The sequence below is a fragment of the Microcebus murinus genome, chromosome 30 (genome assembly GCF_040939455.1).
Source record: "Microcebus murinus isolate Inina chromosome 30, M.murinus_Inina_mat1.0, whole genome shotgun sequence".
NCBI classification, from domain to species: domain Eukaryota; kingdom Metazoa; phylum Chordata; class Mammalia; order Primates; family Cheirogaleidae; genus Microcebus; species Microcebus murinus.
The window spans coordinates 5,873,614-5,901,374 of record NC_134133.1 but is presented as its reverse complement, the minus strand read 5'-3'; the positions used below and the strand labels follow the sequence as shown (position 1 = coordinate 5,901,374).

General features: G+C 42.0%; 1 protein-coding gene across 5 annotated transcripts in view; it reads right to left on the bottom strand.

Annotated features, from left to right (window-relative positions):
* Positions 1-27,761, bottom strand: part of CADPS (calcium dependent secretion activator) — a 483,222-nt gene that overhangs the window by 77,901 nt on the left and 377,560 nt on the right. For 2 of the 5 annotated variants that reach the window (XM_020284645.2, XM_075998809.1), the window contains exons 20-25: positions 27,103-27,259; positions 25,973-26,114; positions 16,569-16,715; positions 13,014-13,169; positions 8,384-8,531; positions 247-321 (exon numbers count right to left, since the gene is read on the bottom strand). In XM_020284645.2, coding sequence (XP_020140234.2) covers positions 247-321; positions 8,384-8,531; positions 13,014-13,169; positions 16,569-16,715; positions 25,973-26,114; positions 27,103-27,259 — 825 coding nt within the window. Of the gene's footprint in view, positions 1-246; positions 322-8,383; positions 8,532-13,013; positions 16,716-25,972; positions 26,115-27,102; positions 27,260-27,761 lie in introns of those variants that run through there. The other 3 variants (XM_075998810.1, XM_075998811.1, XM_075998808.1) reach the window with 2 other exon arrangements.

The window sequence follows — 27,761 nt, the reverse complement described above, 5'->3', positions numbered from 1 at the left end:
TAACCTAGCGCGACGTTCGGGGACAAATTCCTATTAAGTTAACATATGCCACTTCATCAATTTATCTTCGCACGGCTTGAGATCATCGGAAAATCATTTCGAGCCGCGGCTGGGTGATGTACAATCTTGTTTCCTGAGAGACGCGATGATCCAGCTCAACTTTTTAACGTGTTACATTTTAATGGAAATGCAGAGATAACAAAGCAACGTTGGCAATGAAACATTTCACCTGAAGCTGGAGGTTACCTTTGCAACCAAGAGTGTTATCATTTCCTTAACAGTTTCTTCAATTAGTTCGTCTATTTTTGAGTGATATTGATGCTAAAGGACACAGAAAGACAAAATATTAGCATGGCTGGGAGGCGATGGCATTGCACCCAATCAGTAATTTTTAGACAATGCAATTTATCAATAAAGCATGCCCTGCAAACCCAGTTTATTTCTTTAGTCCCAGGAATATCTGCAAGATCCTGACTCCAGGTCTTTGATGAAGAGAGATCTGAAGCGCTTTAAAAAGATCACCCGGCTTATTATTATTCACCCAAGGCTTTCCGATGTGTGTAATACCTACACACCTTTACAGATAGCACGAGTACATGGCTTAACAGCCTGGCAGCGTGTTCATCTGGATCTTACAAAGCAAGGTACCCTGATGATTTAGCACAGGAAATGAAAATTATTTTTGGAAAACTGCTGGGGCATGTAACTTAGGTACAGCAATCGTTCCAAGGGGAATTTGACCAAGACACCGTGACTGATTTTGCAAAAACTGTTCTGAAACCTTTCAGGTACTTTGGGTTCATGCCTCAGAGCCCCCTAATTTTATCTCCGGGTTTTGTGTCCAGGCAAAAGCATCTCTTTCTGAATCCTTGAGGCAAGCCACTCATTTTCTCTATTCACTGACAAGCAGACCCAGCCTGTACTGAGACCGCTGCTAAGTTTTTCAATTTCTCTCTAACTGCGGCTGTCGATTAAATTTAAATAGTAATGAATGTGAAAACAAACAAAAATCTGCTGTAAATGCCAGGGAAAAAGGAAAAGTGATTTCAACACAAAATATCATATGCCAGCTCCTTGACATTTATTAGGATTATTTTAGTATCCATTTGAACTATTCCACATTTCCTTAACAAAAAATAACAATGCCAAACATTGTTATTTGAAAAGGAAAATGCACTTACCCACTCTTTAGCAAACTTTCGGAAGGATGATTAATTAGAAACGGAAGAAAAGAAGGAACAGTACAAATAAAAATTAGGACAAAAGGACACATGAGAAAATAAAAAATTAAATAAAACAGCCAAAAAACGAGGTAAACATACTGAAATAAGCCACAGTAATATGGTTTCGTATTCTGATAACTGACAATCAGAATTATTGCAAATGAGCAAAGTGATGTGAATTAGGTTCATTCATTTAGAGATATAGGGAAGGTCGGTTTGTTATCAGAAGACCTGGATAGAGTCCCAGTGCAAAGTTGGGAAGTCGTGTTGCCTATAAAAATTTAGCTCAGTTTCCTTATCTGTAAAAAACAAAACAGATAATATGATCACCCAGAGCTAACGAGAGGGGAGAAGCCAGTACAAATTGCTGATTTTGGAAAGGGAATGAGGCCAATCCTGTATAAAATTTTTTAGTGAGTCTGTTCTATTATAATTATTTTAAAAACCAGTGCCCAAACCCATTCCTGGCAGTCATGCTCTTAGACTTATCGGTCTCTGATTTGAAGATCAAGTGAAGGTCCAGACATGAAAACATTTTGTCAACTATCGTTGTAATTCAAATATCATTATTTGTTCAACTTCCTCAAGGAGAAAGATACGGGCAGAGAGAGACAGTCTTATTACTTAGTCCTCTCATCTCGTTTCGTTTTAGTTGATTAGAGAAAAAACAATAAAGTAAATGGTACATATTGTATCATCACCCAGATGAGTCAGAACCCGTGTTGGCTATATCGCTAGATCTCAAAAAGGATTTACTCCTAAGTGCATAAACCTGAAGCTAAATGAAAAAAAAAATTGTCTGCAGAATTCTCTGCTAGAAACACAAAGGAAGATTTCAGAGCAAAAGAATTCAGGAATATTGACAGGGCTCCAAATTCATTTTTAGGTCTTGAGATAAGATCTAGAATCACATGCTTACTTTCTCTCCTAGTGTGGCTGCCTCACTCCACTAGGTTTTTCTTTGGGTTGCTATAAATGAGTCACATTTATTAATTATGGGATTTAACTAAATCAGAAATGCTAGCTGTGTACAAAGTAATACAGTATGGAATATTAAATAAGGGGCTTCTAATCAAGCAAAGAAGAACATCGTTGAGAACAGAAACATTCCCTTAAAAAACTTGGCTGGAATGGTAAAGAGAGATGAGCAATTGTTCGCCACACACCAAGAAAGATTTAGGATCTTGGTTTAAAGAGGGAATGATGCCATTCTTTCCCCCAAGAGAAAGAAGCTTCCTCCCTAGGTGATGGGGAACTTCAAACCCTTTCTTAGGGACACCAAGCGGGGACATCAAGGCTTAAGGACACATGGTGGTTTATGGGAAGCTCTTCCTACCTTCAACTTTTCCATGTCAGACTTGGTCCTAACTTCTCTCTGGGTAGTCTCACTACCTCACCCTTTCACACTGTACAAATACTATAATTTCTACTCTTCTTTCTGTTATAATGAACATTTCTTTTTTTTTTTTTTTCTGCATGTAAAACAAAGTGTTTTGATGTGACTATTCTGACTGACTCTTAGTTCCAGGAGAAATTTGAGCATGTCAATCTCTGTTGCCCCATTTCTTCATTTTTGCAGTGGGGCTAGAATCGTCACTGTTGTGAATTCACCCAATTCACCTAACCAAGTAATAAAATAATGCACAGAAACATGGTTTAGAAACTTAAAAGTACTGTGGGGCAGTATTATACCACTACCACCATGTTTGTATACATTTCTCTAAACTCATCGAGAATCCATATATTTTACTGTATATAAATTATGCCTTGATATATGTATATAAAACCTACTTTGGGGAAGATAGTAGAACAGGGTAATAATTACTCTGCTTTTCGTGTAGCAAAGGGAAAAATATCAAAGCAGCCCCCATTTTTATTCAAATAATTACAAAATACATGAATCCCTTTTGCCAGTTTTTCCTGATATATGAAATGTATTGGATTAACTTGCTTTTTGGAACAGTAGTGAATACTCTGCCTTCACTCTTTGCTCTTTCTTGGGAGATATATTGTTCTATGTGGATGGGAAGCTCCATGAATGGGTATATAGACCACTAGAGCATCTTTTAATTATCATCTCTCTACCAGATTATTTTGTTATAAAATCTCTTGCAGTCTGATTGACTGTCTAATTCTACCTGCACCCTAATATGGGTACCAAGAGGGATCTTTCCCATTTTCTTGGCCTCCCTGATGGCCTTCTTGGATTACCTTGCCCTACACCCCTAAATTATATCCTGGGGCCCAAGATCATGGTGATAGCTGCTCAGGGAATGACTAGACTAATCTTCAACAGCATGGAAAGTTTGGAGAGTTCACTTTTGCTTCTGATGAGCTAAACTGCAAATTCACAATCACTACGTGAAAATCATTCCACTTGACTTTCTGTGCTGCATGTTTTGCCTTGTCATAGAACAGATTGTGTGTATGTTGTCTTTCTGTTAAGACCATCTGACCTTGGAAATGAGATGAAAACACACTAGACCAAGTGAGAAACTATTTAATACACAATTTCCTCTCTAGTGGTACTTCACAAATTTTAATGAAGAAATAAATATTTAAGATAGAAAAGTATGGTTAACAAATGTTTCAACAGCTACCTTTAGATGTGACGTTACCCAGTGATGAAATTCAGGAAGTGATTTTAACATTGGAGATTGCATCACCTGGTCAGTATCTAGTCTAAAACAGGCTGAGGGAGTTGAAAGCCAGGGGAAGCTCATACTGGTAACTAGATCTATAATATGGGTGTCATATCCAATAATCACAAAGCGCAAACTACGTAAAAACATTGGACTTCCATCTATTCTTATCCCAATTTCAGGATGTTTTGGGTCATCCTCGGCCAATCTCTCCTCACTTCCCAAAGGTGTCTGTGATTCAGTTATCCAAAGGAGAAATGTCCTAATGTCATGGTAGGCTTGGGAAAACTGACAGTGTTAGGATAAGAATCATAGACAAGAACATAGTACAGGATGGGTGCTTAACAAAGATACTTAGTCTAGGGGTGTATGCACTATTTTGGGAAAACCAAGAAATGTTTAAAAGCCTCTTCCCGGATGAGGTTCAGGGGCAAAAAAAAAAAAAAAAAAAAAAAAAAAAAAAAAAAAAAGCCTCAGTTATTATTGTGACTTAAAAAAAAAATTAAAAAAATGTTGAGCCATATGGGGAGTATACATGAAGTCTTTCTTACTTTATCAGATAGAATAATGCCCAACCCAAAGAAATAGATAACTACTCTTTGGCGTCAAAAATGTTACTATTTGATCAAGAAAACTTTATAGTTTCAGATGCAGAAGTTAGATTCATACTTCCCAAAGGTGGTTGCTTCATGCTACATTTTGAATCCAACAAATGACCACAGTATGGTCACAAGAGAAAGTGACTTACTCAAGGTTACACAGTTTAGTAGCATTTAAGTGTGGGATCTACAGGATGTTGCAGCTTAAGCCACTGGACAATTTATTCCTCTAGAAAACCAGACTGCAAGGTTAAGCTAAGGTTATTCTACTTTAGCACAGAAGGGATTCGTGGCAAAGATGAAAGACGGGGTCCACCACTGTGATAAATGTCAACTTATTTCCCGTAAGCTTGTACCTACAGCTGGGGTCTACGATTTGGTCTAGGTAGGTCCACAGGTCTCCTGAAATTGTGTAGTGATATTGGGTGAAAACATTCCTTTTTCCTGGGAAATGGCTCCATAACTTTCATCGTATGATCGGCAGAGCTTGTGACAACGACTTCCTCACTTGCCACTATTCTTCCCAAATCCCCAGCTCAAAATGCAAAAAGTTAAGATCAGAGTGACTTGGCTCATTTGGAAGAATTGTGTAGCCACCTGACCAGGTATGTGGGATCTTTTAAAACATGGCTATAATTTAATCAACCTAGAGAGAGCCTGTGGGAAGGGAAGCCAGTCTTATCGTATCAACCCTTCCCCACCCTGGACTGGGGCCATTCTTGGGAAACTCAGTTAAAATGCACATCTCAAGAAGCTCTAAGAGGAAATAGAGAACTTGAACTTCAACAGACTTAAGGAAACACCATGCGCTTTAAAAGACACTATCAAGAAAGTGGAAAAGAAAACCCACAGAATGGGAAACAATAGTTGAAAATCACATATATGATAAAAGTCTAGTATTCAGAATACACAAAGAATGCCTAAAACTCAACAATAAAAAGACAAATAGCCCAATTTAAAAATGGGCAGAAGATTTAAGCGGATATTTCTTTAAAAAACTATGCAATGGCCAATAATAAACATGAAAAAATGCTAAACATCACCATAAATCGAAAACCACAAGAGATGCCACTCCACATACACTAGGATAGCTATGGTAAAAAGACAGATAATAAGTATTGTCTAAGATGTGGAGAAATCACATAGTTGGTAGGAATATAAAATGGTGCAGCCACTTTGGAAAACAGATTGGCAGTTCTTCTAGAAGCTAAGCATAGAGTTACTATGTGACCCAGTTACTATATACTTTTTATGTATATACCCAAGAGAGTTGAAAATATAGGCCCACATGAAAACTTGTACAAGGATGTTTGTGGCAGCATTATTCATAATAGCTAAAAAGTGGAAACAATTCAAATGTCCATCAACTGATGAATGGATAAACCAAACGGGCTATATCCATACCATAGAGTATGTTATTTAGCCATAAGAAGCAAAGATCAATACATGCTACGGCACGCACGAATCTTGAAAACATTATGCTAAGTGGAAAAAGCCAGACACAAGAGGGCATATACTGTGTGATTGTATTTATATGAAATGTTAAGAATAGATAAATTCTTAGGGACAGAAAGCAGATTGGTGATTTTCTAGGGCTGGAGAGGGAGGAAGGTAGGGAGGGGAATGACTTATAATGGGTACTCGGTTTCTTTCTGGGGTGCTGAAAAATGTCCTCAAATTGACTCTAGTGATGGTTGTCTTGCTTTCTGAATATACTAAAACTGTTAAATCATGCACTTTAAAAGGGGTGAACTTAATGGGTGTGTAAATTATGTCTCAATTAAAAAATAAAAAGCAGCTCCAAGTAGAGAAAAAAACTAAGGAGGGCCAAGATTCTGGAAAGGACAAACTAAAAGGATCGTAAAGAATTTTCAAGATCACCAAGCACAGGGCTCTTAAAGTGGGCTCTGTGAAGCCGAGAAGATTGTCCAGACTGAGAAGCTCTGGAGGGCAGTGGGCAGTGCAGGGGTACAGAACTGGGAGCAACTGGGCACCCGGGGCTCCTTTCCCTCGACCTCCCCCTCCCTCTCTGCAGGCCCTCCCCCCTCCCAGAGCAGTTCTATTTTTATTCCTTTCACCTGCTGGCCTTTTTGGTATGGTTTGAAGAACTGATTCTGCTGCTAACAACAGACAGCCTGAATAAAAGTGGAATAGTGCTACCATTTTACAGATAAGGAAACTGAGGCTCAAAGAGGCTGAATGACTTTTTTTTTTTTTTTTTTAATTTTAGTGTTTTGGGACAGAGTCTCACTCTGCTGCCCAGGCTAGAGTGAGTGCCGTGGTGTCAGCCTCACTCACAGCAACCTCAGACTCCTGGGTTCAAGCGATCCTCCTGCCTCAGCCTCCCGAGTAGCTGGGACTACAGGCATGCACCACCATGGCCGGCTAATTTTTTCTATGTATTTTTAGTTGTCCAGCTAATTTCTTTCTATTTTTTAGTAGACACGGGGGTCTCACTCTTGCTCAGGCTGGTTTTGAACTCTTAACCTTGAGCGATCCACCCACCTCGGCCACCCAGAGTGCTAGGATGGCAGGCGTCTGAATGACTTTTAAACTCCAGTTTGCAGCAAGGCCGGGGGAAGAAACCTGGTGTCTGAACACTCCCACCCAGGTCTTCCTGCCTAAGCCCTTCTTTTTAACTCATTTTTAGGCAGTGAGCCTCCAGATCAGTGGTTCTCATCATGTGGTCTCTGTAGCGGCCAGTGGCATCAGTATTACCAGGAAACTTTCCAGAAACACAAATCTTAGACCACTCCCCAGACCTGTCTGAAACTCCTGGGGTGAGATCCAACAATCTAGGCGTTAAGATGCTCTCTAATGAGTTTAATGCACACTGAAATTTGAGACCCACTGTTCTAGACCCTTAAATGAGCCAAAGGTGCCCGGAAGGACAGTTGATGGCCCCCTGCATGGGACTCCAGTGTCTAGAATGTAACCCCCAGGGAAAGGTCTTAGAGGAGAAAACTCAGGAGCAGAAGTCACCCAGGGTGGGGGCAGGGGCTGAGGAAGCCGACTCGTGGAGGAAACAGGGTTGGAGGCGATCTTGCCAGGAAGAGAATACCACCAACCCACATTTAAAAATGGAAGGTGCCGAAACAGAAAATAAATAACGAATAAGGAGCAAATATAATTTAGTAAAAATTCTGAACATGTAAGCTGGTATCGAAAGATCTGATTTAGGAGCAATTTATGCCAATTGGCAACAACATAGAGTTGCCAGAAATGTTTCTGAATTAATTCTAAATTGGTATATGAATATCGAGCTGGCTTAAGGCCATCAGAGAAAAATGATCATGATAGTCTTTAATCAAGCTCGAGTTGCTGTTTCCTTCTCCTTTACATTTTAAATACCGCTTTGGAATTGCAAACTTAGCAAAGGACTAAACTTTTGGTCAGGGAAGATTCACAATCTACCCAGTGCAAGGAAAATTGAAAGTTTGCAATTTTTTCGGAATTCACAACGATTGCTGGCTGGCGATCGGGTATAGCAGGGCGATCTAACATCATATATCCAAGGCAAGACAGGGCTTTCCTGCTGTCCAGATGTTCAAAGTGGGAAAAATGCACTTCAGACCTGGAAATGACTTGCATTCTGGCAAACACAGATCTGTCGGAGACACCAGCCTAATCAATAAGGTCGTCAAACATCCTTTAGCTTGAAGGAACGTGACGGCCACCCCAACTCCAGCCAAGAATCACTTCCAAGAGACTGGCATTCTTATCAGCACATGCCTTAGAAATTCACTTGACAAACAGATACAGAACACTCATCCATGGCTCAATCCACAAATGTTAGAGAGAGTATTTCTGAAACTAGCAGACTAGGGTAGGTGGAAGGAATCTGTGAAGGTTTCTTCTACATGATCAATGGAGAGGGGAGAAAAAAAAATCTGCATTTTTTTTTTTTTTTTTTTTTTACCTCTTGGCCCATTTCCATGCTGCAAAGTTTTGTTGATTGAGCTTTGGCATCCACCATAACATTAAACATGGTGCATATTGACTGTGGGACTCGAAAATCTGTTGATCGACTGGTTTTTTGCAGCTTAACTTCAAATGCAATCCTGGTTCTATTAAAACAAAGTAGGAAAAGACCAATTCAGCGTTCAGATGGCAGCAGGTGGAGGAGGCATTTTCTGAGAGGTCAGTGAAAAAGAAAATTGAAGGCTGTAATCAGTTTCAAGTGACAATGACTTCACACGGGCTCTCTTTGAAATGACTTCCCCAACTAAGGCAGGCCTATTCAGGGAGACAGCCACTCACACCCTTCCTTTCTTGGCAGGACTTGGAGCACCTGTGGCTTAGCGGATTTCTGTCTATAGTTTACGTGCTACAGAGAACCCTAATTGCAGGAGAACGAATGGATTCATGAAAACCCGATTAGAGCAGTACGGCATATGTAAGTTCTCGAATGTTGGCAACTGCCTACCTTGAATTACTTCATTAAAACAACAACAACAAAACAACAAAAAAGCCATTTTCTAATCTTCAAAAACCTCACGGTGGAGAAAAATCTCAAATGACATTTATTATTATTTTTTCCTTTCTGGTTTGAAAAAGGACTGAAATTTTTTAAAATGCAGCAAGTTTATTGTAGTGCCTTAAAGACTAAAAAAATAGTTTTTGTTTGTTAAATGTAAAAAAAAAAAAAAGGAAATACATCAAGCTACTAAAGATGGCTACCTTTGGGAAGGGGAGTGAAATTAGGAGGAATGGTATTGGAGAAACTCCACGATGTTTTATTTATTTTCAAAGTCAATATATTATTTTGCTATAAGGATGTATTATTGTAATTAAAAATGTCATAATATATTTAACATACAAGTATCTTTTATATATATATATATGTATACACACAGACACATTTTATATATAACATGTAATTCAAGGCCTGTGTCATGGTAGAATCCGAATGTGACCTAATTCTGACATAGGTCAAGTGTCCAGCAATACGCTCACCAACTCATAGGGGAAACCTAGCCCAGCGTGGTCAGCTGGTAATACAGATGTGAGGTCTAATCTTTGACATCAGCATCGTAAAGGGGCCTGGTTACATCTGAAAAGGTTTCAGGGCAACGGATCACATCACCTGGTGAGTAAGTGGCTTAATTCAAGCCCCTTTTCTCGGATGCATCTTTCTCGCATTGCTCACTGTCAGGTTCTGGAGATCACGCAGCCAACACCAGCAAGGAGCTGCTCTAAGAGGAATTTGTAGCAGTTTTGTAACAGTGCATAGGAGGACCACACAGCTAGCTAGCTCAGGAAAGGATGCCAGCTTGCTAACACACCCTGGGTGCATGCAGGGAAGCCAAGTATAATTTCTAAGGTTGGGAGCCCAGTTCTTAAGAAAAAAAAAAAAAAAACAAACCCTAAAAAACCCAAACCCTTAAAACACCCCTATATATTATATGATCATGTGAAAGATAAATGCATCTTGGCTTCTAAAGACTCAGTGCACCAAAGTAGCTTTCTAATCATGATGATCATTTTAAGCTACGCTGAAAATACATCATTTGCTGGGTTTGGGAGAAGGAGGCCCGGTGGGGACCGAGTTGGACAGGTCCCCGCGCTGATCTTCCGAGCCTTGTGTGCCAGTTCCGGCCCAATCTGAGAAATGGCAACGCTAACATCGCTCCCTTCCAACGAAGCAATCATCTTCTGTTTTCACAGGAGAACTGTTCCTAGCCTTTGGAGTGCAGGGTTGTGAAAAGAGGAAACTGAATGCAAAATTAATGTGGCAGAAAAGGTTCTAAAGGAACCAAAAAGCCAGGCTTGGAGAGGTCACTGAATCCAACAGACTCTCCTTTGTTTTGTGTTCAGCGCAGGACCTGATACTGACTAGACCGTAGGCTCTGCAAACCTCAGTCGAATTAATGTAGTCAATTTCTTGGAAACTGACCCAGGAGGAGTGCCTCCCTGACTTCTTGGCGTTGCATATTTATGTTTACGAAACATTGTCCCTTACTACACGGGCCTAGAAAAAAAGTTATTTATTCTGTCCCAAAGAGGAAAAAACAATGGTTCCGGGCTCTTCTAATGTAGATTGTATGTCTTAAAACACCCAAGAGCTGCTCCATGTTCTATCCTCTGAATCTGGAAGTCTGAGGATAATATTTCCACCTACTTTCGCTCATGTCTGTTCTGTGTGCCTAGGGCCTTGGTTAAAAGGGACACCAGGAAATTTGAGGGCCTAGGCCAGTCATACATGAGCACTGGACCCATTTCTGTCGATAAAAGGTTCCTTAATAGCTACTCTGCACCAAGCATGATGCTGAGACCTGGGGAGGGGGAGGAGAACCGAATGAGCAAGATCCACGCCCTGCCTCTGTGCAGGTCACCCTCCTTGGGTGTCTGAGCTGCCAAGACAGGATTACAAGGTAGGAAAGGATAACTCAAAGTCCCTATCCACCTTTGACTTCCTCATATCTTGCCTTTTTCTTACCCCCTACCCAGAAGACTGGCTTCTTTCTCTCAGTGAAGGACGTACATTTCCTGCTGTACAATTGGGTGCATAGGTCAGGCGCTGGTAAGTCTTAATTATTATATAATTATTATTATTATAACTATTATTTCAGCCCCTTAAGATAGATCATGCAAGAAGTTTTTTGGTGGAACACTTTGGCCACTGGAAAAGCATCGCTTTTCCTAAAAACTGATGTACCGTGTTTCCCCGAAAATAAGACAGGGTCTTATATTTATTTTTCCTCAAGAAGACACCCTAGGGCTTATTTTCAGGGGATGTGTTATTTTTTTTTAAGTACGGTACAACCATCTACATTGATTCAAATAGAATTAAGTCGTCTTCTTCTGGAACATCATCATCACTCTCCAAACCCCCGAATCCCATCCTGAATGTCTTGTGACTCTATTTCCTTTAGAACCACTGGCCCCGATCTCTCAAGTCAAGCACTAGAGCTCTTGTGGGGCAGATGAGAAGGGCTGCTCCTGTTCTTTCCCGCCCGGCGACGACATGCACGATTGTACAGATGCGCTGCATAGCCACGCCCATCACTAGGGCTTATTTTCATAGCCACGCCCATCACTAGGGCTTATTTTCGTAGCCACGCCCATCACCAGGGCTGATTTTCATAGCCACGCCCACCACTAGGGCTCGTTTTCGGGGTAGGGCTTCTATTGCCCATATGCTTAGAAATCCTGCTAGGGCTTATTGTATGGGTAGGTCTTATTTTGGGGGAAACATGGTAAGCAACGTAGGAGGTAGTAGAATTCAAAACCCTAAGGAGATATTTGGACCTTGGGTTTGAGAAATCAGCTTGCCTTTGGTTCTAAGAGTGAGAAGAAAAGAGCAAAACTCAAAATCTGAATCACTAGGACTTCAAGCTTCCAGAGATGGCATCCAACACCTGCCCAGATTCTCCATACCAGGTAGTTCCTTCCCCAATGCCTGTGAGATCCTATCCACCTACCTGGAATTGCGTTGCTCTTTTGCCCCTTTTGGTTTCCACGGTTTTGATGCTTTTTCTTCTTCCAAGATATAAAATGATGAATTAAGCGCACCCCAGCCAAACCCGGCTCCCATCACCCACAACTGATCCATCAACTAAATTATACAACATCTGGGGATTCAGAGTAGCCTGTGCTGCTTATGGTCTATTTTTTTTTTTTTTTTGAAGGAGGAAAAGTTATGGAATGGTTATGAACTGGAAAAGGAACTTGGATGTATATCTGGGGGTAGACAGGGTGATGGTGATGAGGTCACATCGGTGGAATTCTATTTCTGTACCTGGTATTCGGACATTCATTCTTCGTTGCATGCCAAGAACTTAGCCCTGTGCCTGGTCTACAGGAGGAGCTCAGACGATGCTTGTTGACTGCATGAATGTTGTCCTCATTTTCTTTCCCTCACCTTCTCTGAACAGTCTGCCTGGGAACTTCCCGTACAGCAACCCTACCCCCAGTCCGATCAGCCCCAGTGACAAAACAGGCAATTTGTGCGCAGGCAAAATGTAAGTTTGATGTTTCACCACTTCCTGGTTGATATTCAGCTAGATTTTGGGCAGGACAACTAGTGGCACGTAGCAGGTGCTCATTTCTTATATACAGAGTGAATCACAAGGCTGAGGCCCTGCTCACATAGCTGGAAAACCAGTAGATTCCCGCTACCTATTCTGGACATGCTGGCTCTAGAATGGTATATTCTTTCTTGTCTTTTTTTTTTTTTTTTTTTTTCCATCCAGCTATCCTTCCTGAGCATGCTCATACACATAACCAACATTTATTAGTTAAGCATTTTGTACCAGATACAGGTAGATATTGGGGGTACAAAGAGGAATACAAGAATGGACAGGGATCTTTTGCGCATAGAGCCAACAACCATGAAAAAATTGGCAGCCAGAATATTTTGGGGTTTTGGCAGGTGAATGAATGGAAGCTAGACTTTGGAAGCTACCACTCCAGGTGACTTTGACAAGCAGTCGTCTCCTCTAAGAGACTCCAAATGACGGCCAATCGAAAGAGCAGCCATCTAGCCTTCCCTGAGCCTGTGTACAGCAGGCAAAGTGTGTAGGGCCTGTCCAGCCACCCGTGCTTACCTTTTGACGCAAGACTCAATCATGTCACTTGCCATCAACTTCAGCCGTTGTTCCAGATGCTTCCCAAACTCTTCTTCGGGCCAGTGCAAGTCCCGAATGAAGGTCTGGAGGGCGTCGAGCTTCCAGAACAGATCTTCCGAGGTGCCTGATCCATTACTGGCAGGATAAGAAAAATGAGAAAACAAGAGTCACCCAGGGACCTCGGGCTCCGGAAAGACTGGCACAGAGACAACCGGGGGGGTCAGAAGGCTTAAGGCAAACAGTAGCTCCAGCATACAAAACCACGTGTGCTGGCGGTGGAGGAGACTGGACCATCTCCACCGGCAGATCTTGAGTTTTACCATACACGAGTTAGTCTGCTTTGCTCGGCCAATTGCTCCAGACCAGTGAGGAGTCCGAAGGAGGTGTTGCCCCGTCACAACCAGGAGAATGGTGTATGGTAAAAATCAGCCTTCTTTTAATAACCACATTGGCACATGTGATGATTCAGATGAAGGCCACGGACCAGGGGGAGAGAGACGTCTCAACGGATAATAACTACATGGCAACATGCAGTTATTAAAGATTCCGGGTTTCATGCATTTCCCCAGCTCCCCTCCAGACCGGAGGGGCCTCTTGGAGATTGCACAAGACTTGTAGTTTTCAAAGAACAGTGCTAACAAAGTGGTGAGCGAGGACCCGCTTTCTCTCTGGAAGCGCCGGAAAGAAACCGGGATGACTCCATAGATATACCTGGATACCTTAAATCTGAAATTCTCGTTCAGTTTGGTTGTGACTCCAATTTTCCTAGACCAGCCCATTTGCATAGGCGGAGTCCTCACCAGGGTAAGGTGAGTGGAGGCAGGGGGAAGTTGGTGGACAAGGAGTATTTTCAGTGCTTTAGGGCTCAAAACCTGAGCTCTTTCACCGTTGCTCCATCTTACCCAGTCCTCTCTGCAGATGGGGACATTGGTCTCGATGCCTTTCTGCATGCAGTGACTTCTAAGGGACTTTTACCTGGGGCTTCCACGGAAAGCCTGCGTACGAGAAATGCTCCATTTCTCACCCTTCTTGCCCTCCTCTGGCTGGCCTTCTCTTTTGTGGCAGTCCCATTTGGAGCTCTGAGGGGTGCCCGCCCCCTTCCTCGCATACCACTAATGCTAACACGGTAATTTATAAAATGTCCAACACACCATGCATTACCACTCGTTCTGACATCGTCTATAGAAACAGATGAGAGTGGGTGTTTCTATTGTGACAGATGCCAGCTGCATTGAATTAATGCTTCAGAGAGAGGAATATAGCTAGTGCATAAATGCATACACAGCTATCGCAGGGCAGGGGCGGGGGAGAACTCTCAGCATGCCGAGAGGGAGCCTACGGCCTGGACCGCCAGGGCAGTGCTCTCTAGAACAGACCAGCCTACGGTCAGTACGGAGAGATATCTGACACGAAGGAGCAGGTGACATAGAAACACGTCCTTAAAAATGAAAGGTGGCAAAGGAGGAAACCGGAATTATGAAAAGATATAGAATCAGGCATTTCCTGGTGGGAGCTTGAGAATCCATGCCTTCTTTTCAGATACCGTCTGTAAGCATCATTCGAAAGTGGGGGGATGCCTTGGCTCTCTGTGAGAAGTTCAGCCTTCCCCCCCGAACCCCGTCCTATGCTTGGGAGAAAAAGCAACCCCAACTTTGTCTAGTCTAAGCCCCGTTTTGGAACTGCATGGTTGTATGTTTTAAATCATTAAGTACATATGAATGCAATAATTGGTATTTATTACAACAACATTTTGACACCCATCTGGTTTCAGAGTTTTTTTAAAAAAAAATCTTGTGGGGTTTTTTTTTTCTTTGAAGAGCTTATTATTAAGTTTTGACATGAGGAAAAGAATATTTTCTTTTTATTTTTAAGATAAACTGTTAATGTTAAGGCAATAGCACCAAGATTATTTTGATTGCTGAGCAGTTACCAAAATGTGTTCCCACTCATGACTTAATTAATTGAACGGAGACCATTATCTGCTTTATTACAATGTCTTGATTCATATCTTTTCAAAAACAATGTCACAGAGCATGCACAGAAGGAGGTAAGAGAAGCTTTCAGATATTTATTTTAAAATTTCTAACAGATACTACCTAATCTAACTTTTAATATAGTCATCTTAGCATGAATATGATTTGTGTTCGTTTTTAGAAGTGGTTTTCTTTCTTTTTTTTTTCTTAGATACAAATTTTTGGAGGTTTTTAAATTTGTCTTTAAAAGAGAATCAGACACACTGACCATATGATTTCATGAAGATCTTATGAGCAATAATAGGTTTTAAAAAACTATTAGGCAGCTTCGGGGGAGTCAGGTAGAGCAGTCAAGCTAATGGCCTGTCTTCTACCTGGATTACTGCGAAAATGAAAACGCTTAATAAAAACGCTCGGGGCCATCTTGATGAACGTGATTTCAAGATTTCAAAACATCACTGCCAGTTTCAGATCATTTTTTATTCCTTTGATACTAACACTTCTCTTTGAAAATGTGCCAATTTATTCTTTCAAGAAAAAGCTTATCTGGCCTATAATTAGCTGTGGCCTAAGAAAAGGATCAAAGAAGGGTATAGAATCGCTAAACCTTATTTCACTTATTAAATCATACACGTGGTTCTAATTTAATTTCCCGGAGGTAGGATTGATGGGTGCTGGATCTTCTTCTTGCTAAGAACAAAAGGAGAGAGGAGTCATTTCCGAAGCTACGAGAAATGGCTTCTCAATCTCCACACTCCCAAACTGATAGCTTTGAAGAAGTGGCCCGTGCAACCCGGACATTTGTGTGGACGCATGTAAATCATGACCCTATGCTCAGACCATGGATGATATGGCCACCAAATACTCAATTCTTTGTTGCTTGAATCTTGCATACCCAAATTTAGCAACCTCCTTGCTACCTCGATTTCAAAGCACCATATTGTACTACCACCTTGGAAAGTATCTTTACCTAACATCTACATGACTAAAGCTTGATCCACTCAGAAATTTTCATTTAGCCCTGAACATACGGTTACTATATCCTGCCATTTGCTGATACCAGAAATATGCTTTATGGTTTAAACAGTCTCCAGGAATTTTTTATTTTTATTTTTATTATTATTATTTTTTAAAACCAAGCTTTTAGGTATAAGTGTCTTTCCCTCTTAGATGTGGACCAGGCCAGAGACAACTGTTCAGCCCATCAAAGAGGTGTCCTGGACTATTTTTGGACGCCTGACACTCAACGTCTTATCACCTGTATTAACAAACAAACAAACAAAAAAGGTAGAATCCTTTTGCAAAAGACTTCAGGGAGTGAAACATAGCCCTCAAGCCTGCAGTAGGCGTTAAGACAAATTGTTAGTGCTGTATATATAGCAAACATCTTACAAATACGATGCATGCCAGAAATAAACAATATTGTCTCTGTATGATCAGCAAAATATGTCTAATTATCCATCTCCCTCTCTGTTATATAGGATGTATAGAAATAAACAATACATATCCATGCCAAGATCACTGAGATTTAAATGAGATCTGATGTGAACTGAATACACACTCAACATCGTATATAGCAGCCATCCATGACGGTGCCGAAAAGGTAGGCATTTGTGGGATGCCTAGAGGAATGTTAACTGGTAGATTTGGTACTCTGGGAAGGTTCACATTGGGTAGGTTCACATTGGGTAGGTTACTGGTTAAACTCCTGTGGAAGAAACAGACAGAAAGAAAAAAAATACCATCACGGTGACAATGCAGATGTGGTAGAAAGAAGCACAGGACAGTCGTGAATAAACTGGCTAAAGTCCACGGCAAGACAAAACACAGCGAAAACTTAAGCGACACGGTTCAAAAAAGCAGCTTACAGATGGGGCACCGTGGCGTGGCTTCGTATTCAGAGAGAAATGACAAAGGTTAATGGGGAAAAAAAAAATCAACCGCAGAGTGACTTAAAAGCGTGGACCCTCATGGAGCACCCATGCACCATGATCACGTCCTTTAAATGCCTCTGGGAGGGGCCTTTGCCAACCAAATCCATTGCTGTCAAAGTTCTAGAACCTGTCACATACTAAGAACTTCAAGTTCCTGCAATTTGGGGCAGGGCCCGGGGCTGGGGCAGCTGTGAAGTGACTTGGGATGGATAGAAATGGCGGAATGCTTCACTTTTCTTATTTTTAACAAATTATTGTTGTTGATGGAGTTAAATATCAGATACAAGATGGAAAAGGGAGTTCGCCCCCTTAAACACACGCATCATGGTGACGTACAGAAATGGAATTCCTTCCAAACGCCACTTCTGAACACAGGTGTACGTGCAATGGGTTGTCAGAGTTGATGGTGAAGATTAAGAAATGGAACCAAGAAGAAAGGTCAGATTTGAATAATTTTATAGAAATAATAATAATTTTATTTGAATGATTTTCAAGAAAATGGGAACTTCCTCTCCCAAACTAAGTCCACTTGAAATGCAGAAATGTTTACATGGAGAGCCAGACACTTAGGAAGAGAAAACAATCCCAAATTCAGTTCTTAAACTCTTCCACCGAAAGTGGATTTAAAATGTGGCTTCATATCAGAGTAGCCACCGTTAAAAGTCAGACAGAGACAGAAAGAAAGCATGGCAGGGGCTTCTGAGGTATCAGGGATGTTCCATTTCTTCACCTGCATGATGTTACGTAGTGAGTTACATGGGTGTGTTCTGTTTGTGCAAATTAATCAAGCTGTGTCTATTTCTGCAAAACGTTAAAAAAAAAAAAAAGTTAAAAATGACCCCAAAGTTAAAAATGCCACCTCGCATCAGTTTTGTTGTTGTTGTTGTTGTTGTTTTTGAACAAAGACAGATCAACGGATGCGATGGAAGAGAGAGATGGATGGTTTTCTACGAGTCAAGAGAGAAAACAAAACAAAACAGAACCCCCCAGCTTGAACCGACTGTGTTATTTCCTCGGAGGGACTGTGTCGCATGCCGCTCTGGGAGCTGGCGCCTCGTGCTTCTGCAGTGGCATTTTAAGGGTGTTCCATCCAGCCAAAGTCACTGGCACGGCAGAGCCCGGCCTCTCTGCATCTGAGAGGAGCCTTCCTGTTTAAGTGGAGCTGACAGCACTTTGGCAGAGGCGCTGAGGTTCTCTTTTTGGATCTTGCAGGAGAAGAGCACGTTTTGCCAAGGCAACTCTGCCCCGGGCAAGCTGTGTTTGAGTAACAGGACTCCGGAGCTGCCTCTGGGCGCGCTCGGGAGCCCGGGGAACATGCCTCCCGCTAAGCCAGACATTCTGGACTTTGTAGATAGCCCGGATGCCTGTTTCTCTCTAGAAACAAATGACTCTTTGAGGATGGCAACTGATAGCCTTGGCTTGGAGACCGAAAAACCTAGAATGCAAAATTGCCTACCTGGCATTCTCTTCCTTAAAGGGGAAACAGGTGTCCTACAGATTTGTCCTTGTCACCTCACGTTTTGGCAAAGCCAGTGATATATCTCTACCTGGGACTAATGGGTACTCCTGTGGGAATGGTCAAGAGGAGATTAGCAAATGTGGCTATTAAGTAGCAGGGGAAAGAAATGGGATTTTTCCTTCCATGTGTCTCTGTTTAGCTGGGGAATTTGCCTTTGAATTCAGTCCCCGGTGGTTCTCAGCCTTTAAACACTGGCATGTAACAAAACCGTTGGCGATTTCCACCGGGACATGTGTGGGCCTATATAAGCAAATGTGATCATCAAATGATACGCACACTGAATAATGATCAAGGAATTAGGAGATCTTAGGGACGGCATCCTGGAAAGTTAAAATGTCAATTCTGAGCAAATTAAAAGTAGCTAGGAACGAATAACATACAAATGTATGCAAAAGCAACTTAATTTAAACATATTAGCGGATGGTTGGGTACACAAATTAGAAGCGCACTTCATCTTGCACACAAAAAATAAAGGAAAAAAAAAACCCTTTATATTAATCAAAACATATTGTATTTGTAGAATATGACCCTTTTGGCTGGACTACTGCTCTGGACTCAAACATTTCCTTCATGTGACATTTTAGAATGCTCTGCTTTTAAAAGGACGAAACATGCTTGATATTTCTGCTTTTAGCAAAATAATATATTGAAGAGTATATTACTAACGTTACTAATATTTCCTTTGGATATTAGTCATGCAATCATCAAGGAGGCAATTCCAGACATAATATTTCACTAATATACATGTGAAAAGGGAGAATTTTCAAGTAGCACTCAGTTCCAGTCGGGCCCCTGGAGCTGTTGACGGCTGCAATGAATTAGTATTTTAAAGAGGGGCCTTTAGCAACGACCTAAAGACACGAGCCAGCCATGCTTCTCTGTAAGAATCGTGATTGGGCATCTCTGCATAGCATACAAAGTGTACAATGCAGTCCTAGCAACCGATAATATGTTAACATTCAAACTCTTTCACTCATTTTGGGGATTCAGTTGAAATAAGATAGCGCCCATTTAGGTTAAAGGACCCATCCTGGATGGTTTAAAAAAATTCTCATCTACTCACTGTTATGTGGGTGAAGGTTACAGAGTTGTGTGTCTCATCATTTCTACTGATGGAAACGACCAGAGGTGAAGTCATTCCTTCCTTTCTGGAATTAATTCTTTTTTTTTTTTTTTTTTTTTTTTGAGACAGAGTCTTACTCTGTTGTCCGGACTAGAATGGTGTGGTGTCAGCCTCACTCACAGCAACCTCCAGCTCCTGGACTCAAGCCATCCTCCTGCCTCAGCCTCCTGAGTAGATGGGACTACAGGCATGTGCCACCACGCCTGGCTAATGTTTTCTATATTAGTTTTCTATATTAGTTTTAGTTGGCCAATTAATTTCTTTCTATTTTTAGGAGAGATGGGTTCTCGCTCTTGCTCAGGCTGGTCTTGAACTCCTGAGCTCAAGCGATCCTCCCGCCTCGGCCTCCCAAAGTGCTAGGATTACAGTCATGAGCCACCCGGTCTGGCCTGGAATTAATTCTTATTAAGATACTGTCTCTACACAGAAGGGAGATGGTTGTGTCTTCTCTCAAAGACTTTGGTTTCAAATTTATGAGTGGAGTTAGATTTAAGATACAAAATGCCTTCTACTTTTAGGAGTCATTTCTTGCATGAATATACACAGTACATCTTGTCTTCTCTTAGTGCTCTGGACCCTAAAGTCTCTCTCAGTGTTTGTTCTTGGTTTTACTCCTTGATTTGGGGCTTGGGTACTCTTTTCTTTCTTTCTTTTTTTTTTTTTCTTAAAAGAACAAGCAGCTGTACACTCTTTTCTTTCTTCCAAGAGTCTAGGGTGGTATTTCTCAACCTTTTATCCACACCAACTTCCTTCTCCATGAGCATTTAATTTATATGTATATCAGTCTATACACTGTATATAGACCTATGCTTTAATATATAAAAAGACCAAAGTGTTTTTAGACCACCCCCTTCCAGAGCGAGCCAATTCTCACCAGCCCGAGTGCTATAACGTTGCCATGAAGAGGGCTTCACACACAGGAAAAAATTCCAACCTCTATGGGATTTCAGAACCTCCCAAACCTCTCTGCAGCCTCTCTGGCTTGCCTGCTTTGCAATCCACGCTGGCCAAACCCAACACTGACTGTCTCTATCGTGTGTCTTCCTTCCGCCATGTTTCTGCATGTCTTGCCCAGCGCCCCAGCCCCTTTGAAATCTCACTCCCCAAGCTATCTCCCTCACGACCCCTCCGCAGAAGCTCATTCCCCCCTACTCTACGCTCTCACAACTCTTCCCCATGTTATTTCTGTGTCTGTACCTTGGTAAACACTTGAAGCCATTTTTTCTTGCCTGTATGTTGGTCACACCCAACAAGACTGAAATACTCAATTGGGGGAAATGTGTCATTTTCTCTTTCCCATCCCCACAGCTTTCCTAAGGTAGCCTTACAATCAGGCCTCTGCGTGTTCCTTAATAAATACGTCAATCAATCGGCAAATATCTATTGAGCACTGGTTATGTCCCAGGCCCTGTTCTAGGCGTTAGGAAGGCGGGGACGATCAAGTATCTGTAAGCGTTTGAGCATGAGCGGCCACAGTTTCAGGGATGCTAGCACTGGGGAAAGCTTTGGTGACTTGAAGTCTTCGTTTTACAAAGGAGGACACTGAGTCTCAGGCAGTGTGACTGAGAGGCTTCAATTCTGAAGACTTAAGCCTAGCGTGATGGCGCACGTCTGTAGCTATTTGGGAGGCTGAGGTGGGAGGACTGCTTGAGCCCTGGAGGTGGAGGCTGCAGTGCACTATGATCACACCTGTGAATAGCCGCTGCACTCCAGCCTGGGCAACATAGCGAGACCCCACCTCTAAAAAAAACATATATATATATATATATATATTAAATAAGTTCAGAAAACTTGGTAGACCAGGGTCACCCAGCAGGTCACCAGCAGAGCCAAGAGTTCTGACTCCAACTCCAAAGCTTATCAGTTTGAGACCAGGCCGCCTACATATTGCTAAGGTGTCTTCGGTCTGATGGTTTATTTATTTATTTATTTTTTTGAGACAGAGTCTCACTGTGTTGCCCAGGCTAGAGTGAGTGCCGTGGCGTCAGCCCAGCTCACAGCAACCTCCAACTCCTGGATTCAAGCGATCCTCCTGCTTCAGCCTCCTGAGTAGCTGGGACTACAGGCATGCGCCACCATGCCCGGCTAATTCTTTCTATATATATTAGTCAGCCAATTAATTTCTTTCTATTTATAGTAGAGATGGGGTCTCGCTCTTGCTCAGGCTGGTTTCGAACCCCTGACCTTGAGCGATCCGCCTGCCTCAGCCTCCCAGAGTGCTAGGATTACAGGGGTGAGCCACCGCGCCCGGCCTGGTCTGATGGTTTATTATCACTAACATTACGGTTATGCCAATATGTTCTACTGTAGTCACCATTTTACCACATATATGTATCTTATGTTATATGCCTCAAATATACACAATACAATTTATTTTTTTTAAAAATAGACATTAACATCTTTGACAATTTTGAAAAGGAACATATTGAAAATACTTTTCATTAAGCGTACCCTAGGCAGAGAGAGAAGATGTACATTTTGAGACGTGAGAATCTGGATTTTACAGTGTGCATATATGAAGAACCACTCAGGGCCATTCTAACGTGAAATGGGCAATGGCACAACCAAGGGTCCCCTACACCTGGAGGTGTTTAAGTGGAGACTGCGTGACCCCCTGTCAGGGAAAGGGTAGTAGGCGGGGGCGAGGTGGGGTGGGGGTGGTGGGTAGTAGACTTGGTAAGACTTTGTATTCCATGCTTTCTAGCTTTTCTTCCATATAGAGAAGGCCACGATGGCTCATTAACAATGAGCCAGTGCTAAAGAGCTGGTGGAAATGTGGTCCACTACTTGTCAGGACCAAAACGTCATGTTCAGGGTGGTAAACCACCTGCCCCACTGTGGGTGGCAGCCCCATGCTATGTCCCAATGGAAACCCACGAGAAGGCAACAGGCTCCAGATTTTACTCCGCCTGGGCCTGACTTTGAGAAGCTGACTGTCTTCAGCTGTGGTTAGAAGCTATGATATGACATTTTCCCACCAATTCATAGAGTCTAATTCTGTGTCTGGCTTCATGGAAACAGAGATGCAACCTCTCTTTTCTCTCCTTGCAGAGACGGAAGGACATCTTTGCAGGGAAGGGCGGCACTAGGACTTAGCCATTTTACCCTTTCCATGAAATAATCTCAACTGGGTCAAGCCTAAGTGATTATATCTCTATTTTCTTTTCCAGGGTCATATGCTGAAACAAGAAAATCTGAATAATAGAGACTATTTTTATTCTGTTTTTAGCAAACTCCTCAATACATTAGTACCATTTTCTTGTCAGAGTGCTGCTTTTCCTTAACATTGTGAATGCGAGTTATTTTGAAGTAAACAATGCATTTCTCATTTTACCTATAATCAGGTGCCTATATAATCAGGACTTTTGAAAAGCGGAACTACTTGAGGATAAGCAATTGTTTGAGAGAAAAGCTGTGTGTGTGTGTGTGTATTGGAAAATTGTGTGGCAAAATTTGAAAAGACTGAGCAAACTAAATCCATTTACCTAAGCTAGTTTCTTGTTTTGAAGTGAGCTTGATGAAAAAGTATTCCAAAAAGATCTTTTTTTTTTTTTTGAGACAGAGTCTCACTCTGTTGCCCCTGGCGTCAGCCTCGCTCACAGCAACCTCCAACTCCTGGGCTCAAGCGATCCTCCTGCCTCAGCCTCCAGAGTAGCTGGGACTACAGGCATGTGCCACTATGCCTGGCTAATTTTTTCTATATATTTTTAGTTGGCCAATTAATTTCTTTTTATTTTTGGTAGAGACGGGTCTCGCTCTTGCTCAGGCTGGTCCAAAAAGATCATGTTTTGCTTGAAAAAAAATCCAAGAAGAAAAATGAATCTCTGCTTTTTTATCAACCCTCTAATAAGTGGTCAGATGAAAACTCACACTTTGTTTCTCCTCACATGGGCAGAAGTACAGAGAGACTCACTCCTCTTAGCACATACATAGGTTCCCAAGCCCTTTGTCACCCTTTGTCCATTTTATGCCATTCTGGGGAGCTGTCCCATGGCATCTGAGTCAGCTAATAAAATGTGTGCGATTTCAAAAATATTTTAATTTAGCTTATGTTTTAGTTGGCACTTCCAAATATCTCTACTCACTCTTAAAGGCACATACTCTGTAGCATGAACTGGACAAACCACAATCATATACACTAACCAACAGCACAGCTCTGCACAGCAAAAAGCTACTTGAAAAACACATGCACATCTATGTAGTTCTCAGGTTGTTATTCACAACGATTACTCCTTTATACATTTGCAGATCTTCAAATTGTCCATCCAAGAGTTCAAATTTTTTCGAATCGGTAAAAAAAAAAAAAAAAAAAAAAAATTCCCAAACCGAACATTCCCAGACCAACCCCCAGCTGTGAAAATGATTTTGATTTTTATCTTTACTTCTCAGAGTATTAGGAATTTTTAATCCTTCAAAAAAAAAAAAAACAGCCGTCACATGTTTGGCTTCCGAAGAATTCGACAGATTATAAAATTATTTCATCATGAGGGTTCAGGACAATTCTCAGATACCTGGTGGGGCTGTTTTTTTTTTTTTTTAAAAAAATATCAGTTTCACGGAGGAGCAAAGAAGTTCACAGAGATTCAAACCCTTGCCTGCTGGCCAGTTCACAGAGGATGAGGCCCTGAATCCAGGGGTCTTGAAGGAATAGTGAAGAATCCAGAACCTTCCTTCCTGTGAGTGTTGGTAGTAGTAGCCTCCACGTTTAAACGCGGCCACGTAGCTGTTATTTCAAGACCACTGCTATTTTCAACATGTAAATATTACTCATTTTCACCTTTTCCTTTTCACAGCTGTTCTCCAAAGTGCAACTGTCTTGATCATAGTAAGCATTTAAAAAAAAAAAAATTAAAGAGTCCCTCAATAATGTCTTGCCATAAAGGGACCTAGTTTTATCCTCATGAGTTAAAAGTCAGTAGGGCCATATTAAGAGACTATTATAAACCTGAGAATAACAAGCTAAAATTTAAATGTATACGTCTTTGAAAAGGAGGAGCAATTGCCTATTAACCTGCTCTCAGTAGGGTAGGTCAAGAAACTTCTCCGTGGCTCAGATGTGGAAGGGAGGCAGACGGAGCTATTTTGCATTAATTTATCAGTGAGAGTCTCGTACGGTGTACTACGAAAGGGTGGGTCTAAGTCCAGAAAACTGCTTAAAAATAGGGCACAAGTCAAGGCTTCCAAATCGAGGAAAAGCCTCTTGAATACTTGTTCTGGAGTTTGAGAGTGTGCTTGTGCATAGCCCACTTTGCTCCATAATGTTTGCTATATCCCAAAGATGTAAAAGATTAGAGAGAACAAAATGATTTTCTTAAAGAACGACGACAACAAAAAAGAATCTAACAGGGCAAAGCCAATACCAGGCTTTACTGGCTTTTCAAACCACACCCCAAAAAACTCTCCATATGAGAGTCTCTATTTTCGTAGAAAGGGGTGTCTGGGACGGACCTTTGGCAGCCTCGAGTCACAGCCCTCTTCTGTGCTGGGAAACATAGCTGCCCAATGTTTTCTAGTAGGATCTAAGATTCACCAAGCAGTTGTGGAAATTGACAATCCCGCAGCCTACAGGATTTCCTGTAATTTGTCCCGCAGGATGGATATCCCGCCCAAAGAAGCATACTGTGGTCAAATCCATGTAGGAAACTCTGGGTAAAGCAGAGTTAAACACAATTCTGTGTTACTATATTCTCAAGAGTTTTAGAATATGCCACTGTGTGCTTTGTGGCTCTCCAAGAGACAGGGTCTAGGCGAACAGGTGGGGTATGTGGTGTTTCTTAAACATATTTGGCCATAGAGTCCTTTTTTTGAGGTGCATCTCGAAGGCTAGGCCAGGGAATGGCCACTATGGCCCTGTGTTATAAATAAAGTTTTATTGGAACACGGCTACCCTTGCTCGTTTACACATTGTCTACCATTGCTTTTATGTGGCAATGGCAGAGCTGAGTGGTTGTGACAGAGATTTTGTATGGCTCCAAAAGCCTAAATCTTTGCTATTTGGAACCCTACTAGAAAAAGTTTGCTGACACCCCCTCCCCTTTCTAGAACCCTATGGAACACACTTTGGGAAACACTTAATTCCCAGTGATAACTCCACCGGAGTAAGACACACAGTGCAAATATCACAACCGAGTTTCTATTCCTTCTTCCTCGTTTATCTTGTGCAATAAAAGAAAGATTTCATTTCATAAAACATTTCCCAACCTCTCCCCCACCCTGTTTTGGGCAAGGAAGCTACGAGCACCCTAGTAGAAAATATACACAGTGCTTTCTCTCCGTCCATACTAATAAAAGCCATAGGACACCACCATCAATCCATTTCTGTATGACTCTCCAGCCATTTGTACCCAAAGCAAAATGTACTCCGATGGTATCAAAAGAGGTTTTCTTACTTGACTGGTTCCCATGACTCCCGCTCAAAGCCCCTGTGGATGGATTGTGCAATTGAGGACTCCATCAGATCCACATATCTAACCACCAGTGGAGCAAAGAGGTCTTGCAGGTGTTTGTGAAATTTTCCATTGCACAGATTATCTAGAACAGATAAGCAAAAGCTCGGTAAGAACCCACAGCCGTTTTTATCAACGTACAATGCACACACACAGACACGACTGTCTTCGACATTAAATATACTGCTTCTAAGGAAGCCAAAAGGAGAAGAAAACAAAAATGGTACGTGAAAAGCATTCGGGAATGCATTCGGGAATGTTCATTAAATCTGTCTGGAAGGGAAATAGAATTCAGAAACACTTTACCCATTGGTATGGAACTTCCATAATAGAAGGAAAACCAATCATTCTCCTTTAAAACAAACTCCACAAGAACAACAATCTACACCATTTTTTAAATATTTTCCTTGCACCCACACCCCTTCCTCCCAGGAAGAGAGAGGCATTCTTTACACCCTCTCTTTTCATCACCCTCCCTGGGGAGGAAGGTCTATTTTATGGCTGTTGATGCCTTGAGATACTCTGAAATACTTGCTGTGTTATTTAGCTAGAAATCGGTTTTTCATCCAGAAAGCATCCTTTGATAAAAATTGCATCATGCAAAGAGGTTAAGTGCGTCGGTTTGTCTGAGAGCGAATAACCCACAAAAAAACCAGACACCTCTTCTCACGTTGTTCTCAGGTTCTTCTGCCTAGTGGAGAGAGGGCTTCCCTACGAAAGAATACTTTCTGGAAGAAAGGAAATGCCCATCAGCTGTAAGGGTCTTGTTTTTTCCTTTCCTTTTTCCTTTCCCTTTCCCTTTCCTCCTCTCCTCTCCTCTCCTCTCCTCTCCTCTCCTCTCCTCTCCTCTCCTCTCCTCTCCTCTCCTCTCCTCTCCTCCCCTCCCCTCCCCTCCCCTCCCCTCCCCTCCCCTCCCCTCCCCTCCCCTCCCCTCCCCTCCCTTCCCCTCCTTTTCTGTAATAATGAAACTATGCAGAGCTATGTCTAGCCTACAGTCTGCTTGGGGTCAAGGCACCTTAGCAACCTGTTTATCTGCACACTACCTAGGAAAATCAAACAGAGAGGATACATACAGTCAGTACGGAGAAAATCATTCAGCAGCTGAAACAGTGGAAAACTGTCCCACGTGTCCGGAGGCTGCACCTCTAACGCTGCATCCATGTCCACCGCGAAGAGTGACAAGAACGTCTCTGCGTGTTCCACCATCAAGTCTGACCACCATGCAAAGGCCTTTGGGATTTGGCAGAAAAACAACAGACAAAGAGGTGATGAACTTCCCCTCGCAGACGGAAGACGGGAGCTCCAGCCCTCACTGTTCAAGAACTAATTGTGCATCCAGCAGGGTTGGGTCATTTTATTGTAAAGAGAACAGCATTTTTGGATACAATGGGGTCTCTGAGTGTCCAAGGCAGGGCTTTTCCTGATACCAGGCCTGCCGTAGAGAGCCTTTTCTCTGACCCGAGGTGGGGGGGTCAGAGGGTGCAACTGTAGGAATAACAGACGTGGAACTTCTGTTCAATTTACAATAACTCAGTATGTTTTGAGTCATGCTCTTTGTCATTGTCATCGGCTAGTTCTTGCTCTAAGGTATTAAAATTTGGGAGTTTCTTCACTGTGTTTGTGGGTTTTCTGCTGGTCTAGCTTGAAAATTTGCAATGATTGTTCGCTTATGTCTACTTCTCTGGGGCAGAATCGTCTATGGTCTCATCCGAGCTAAGGGACTCATGTTTCC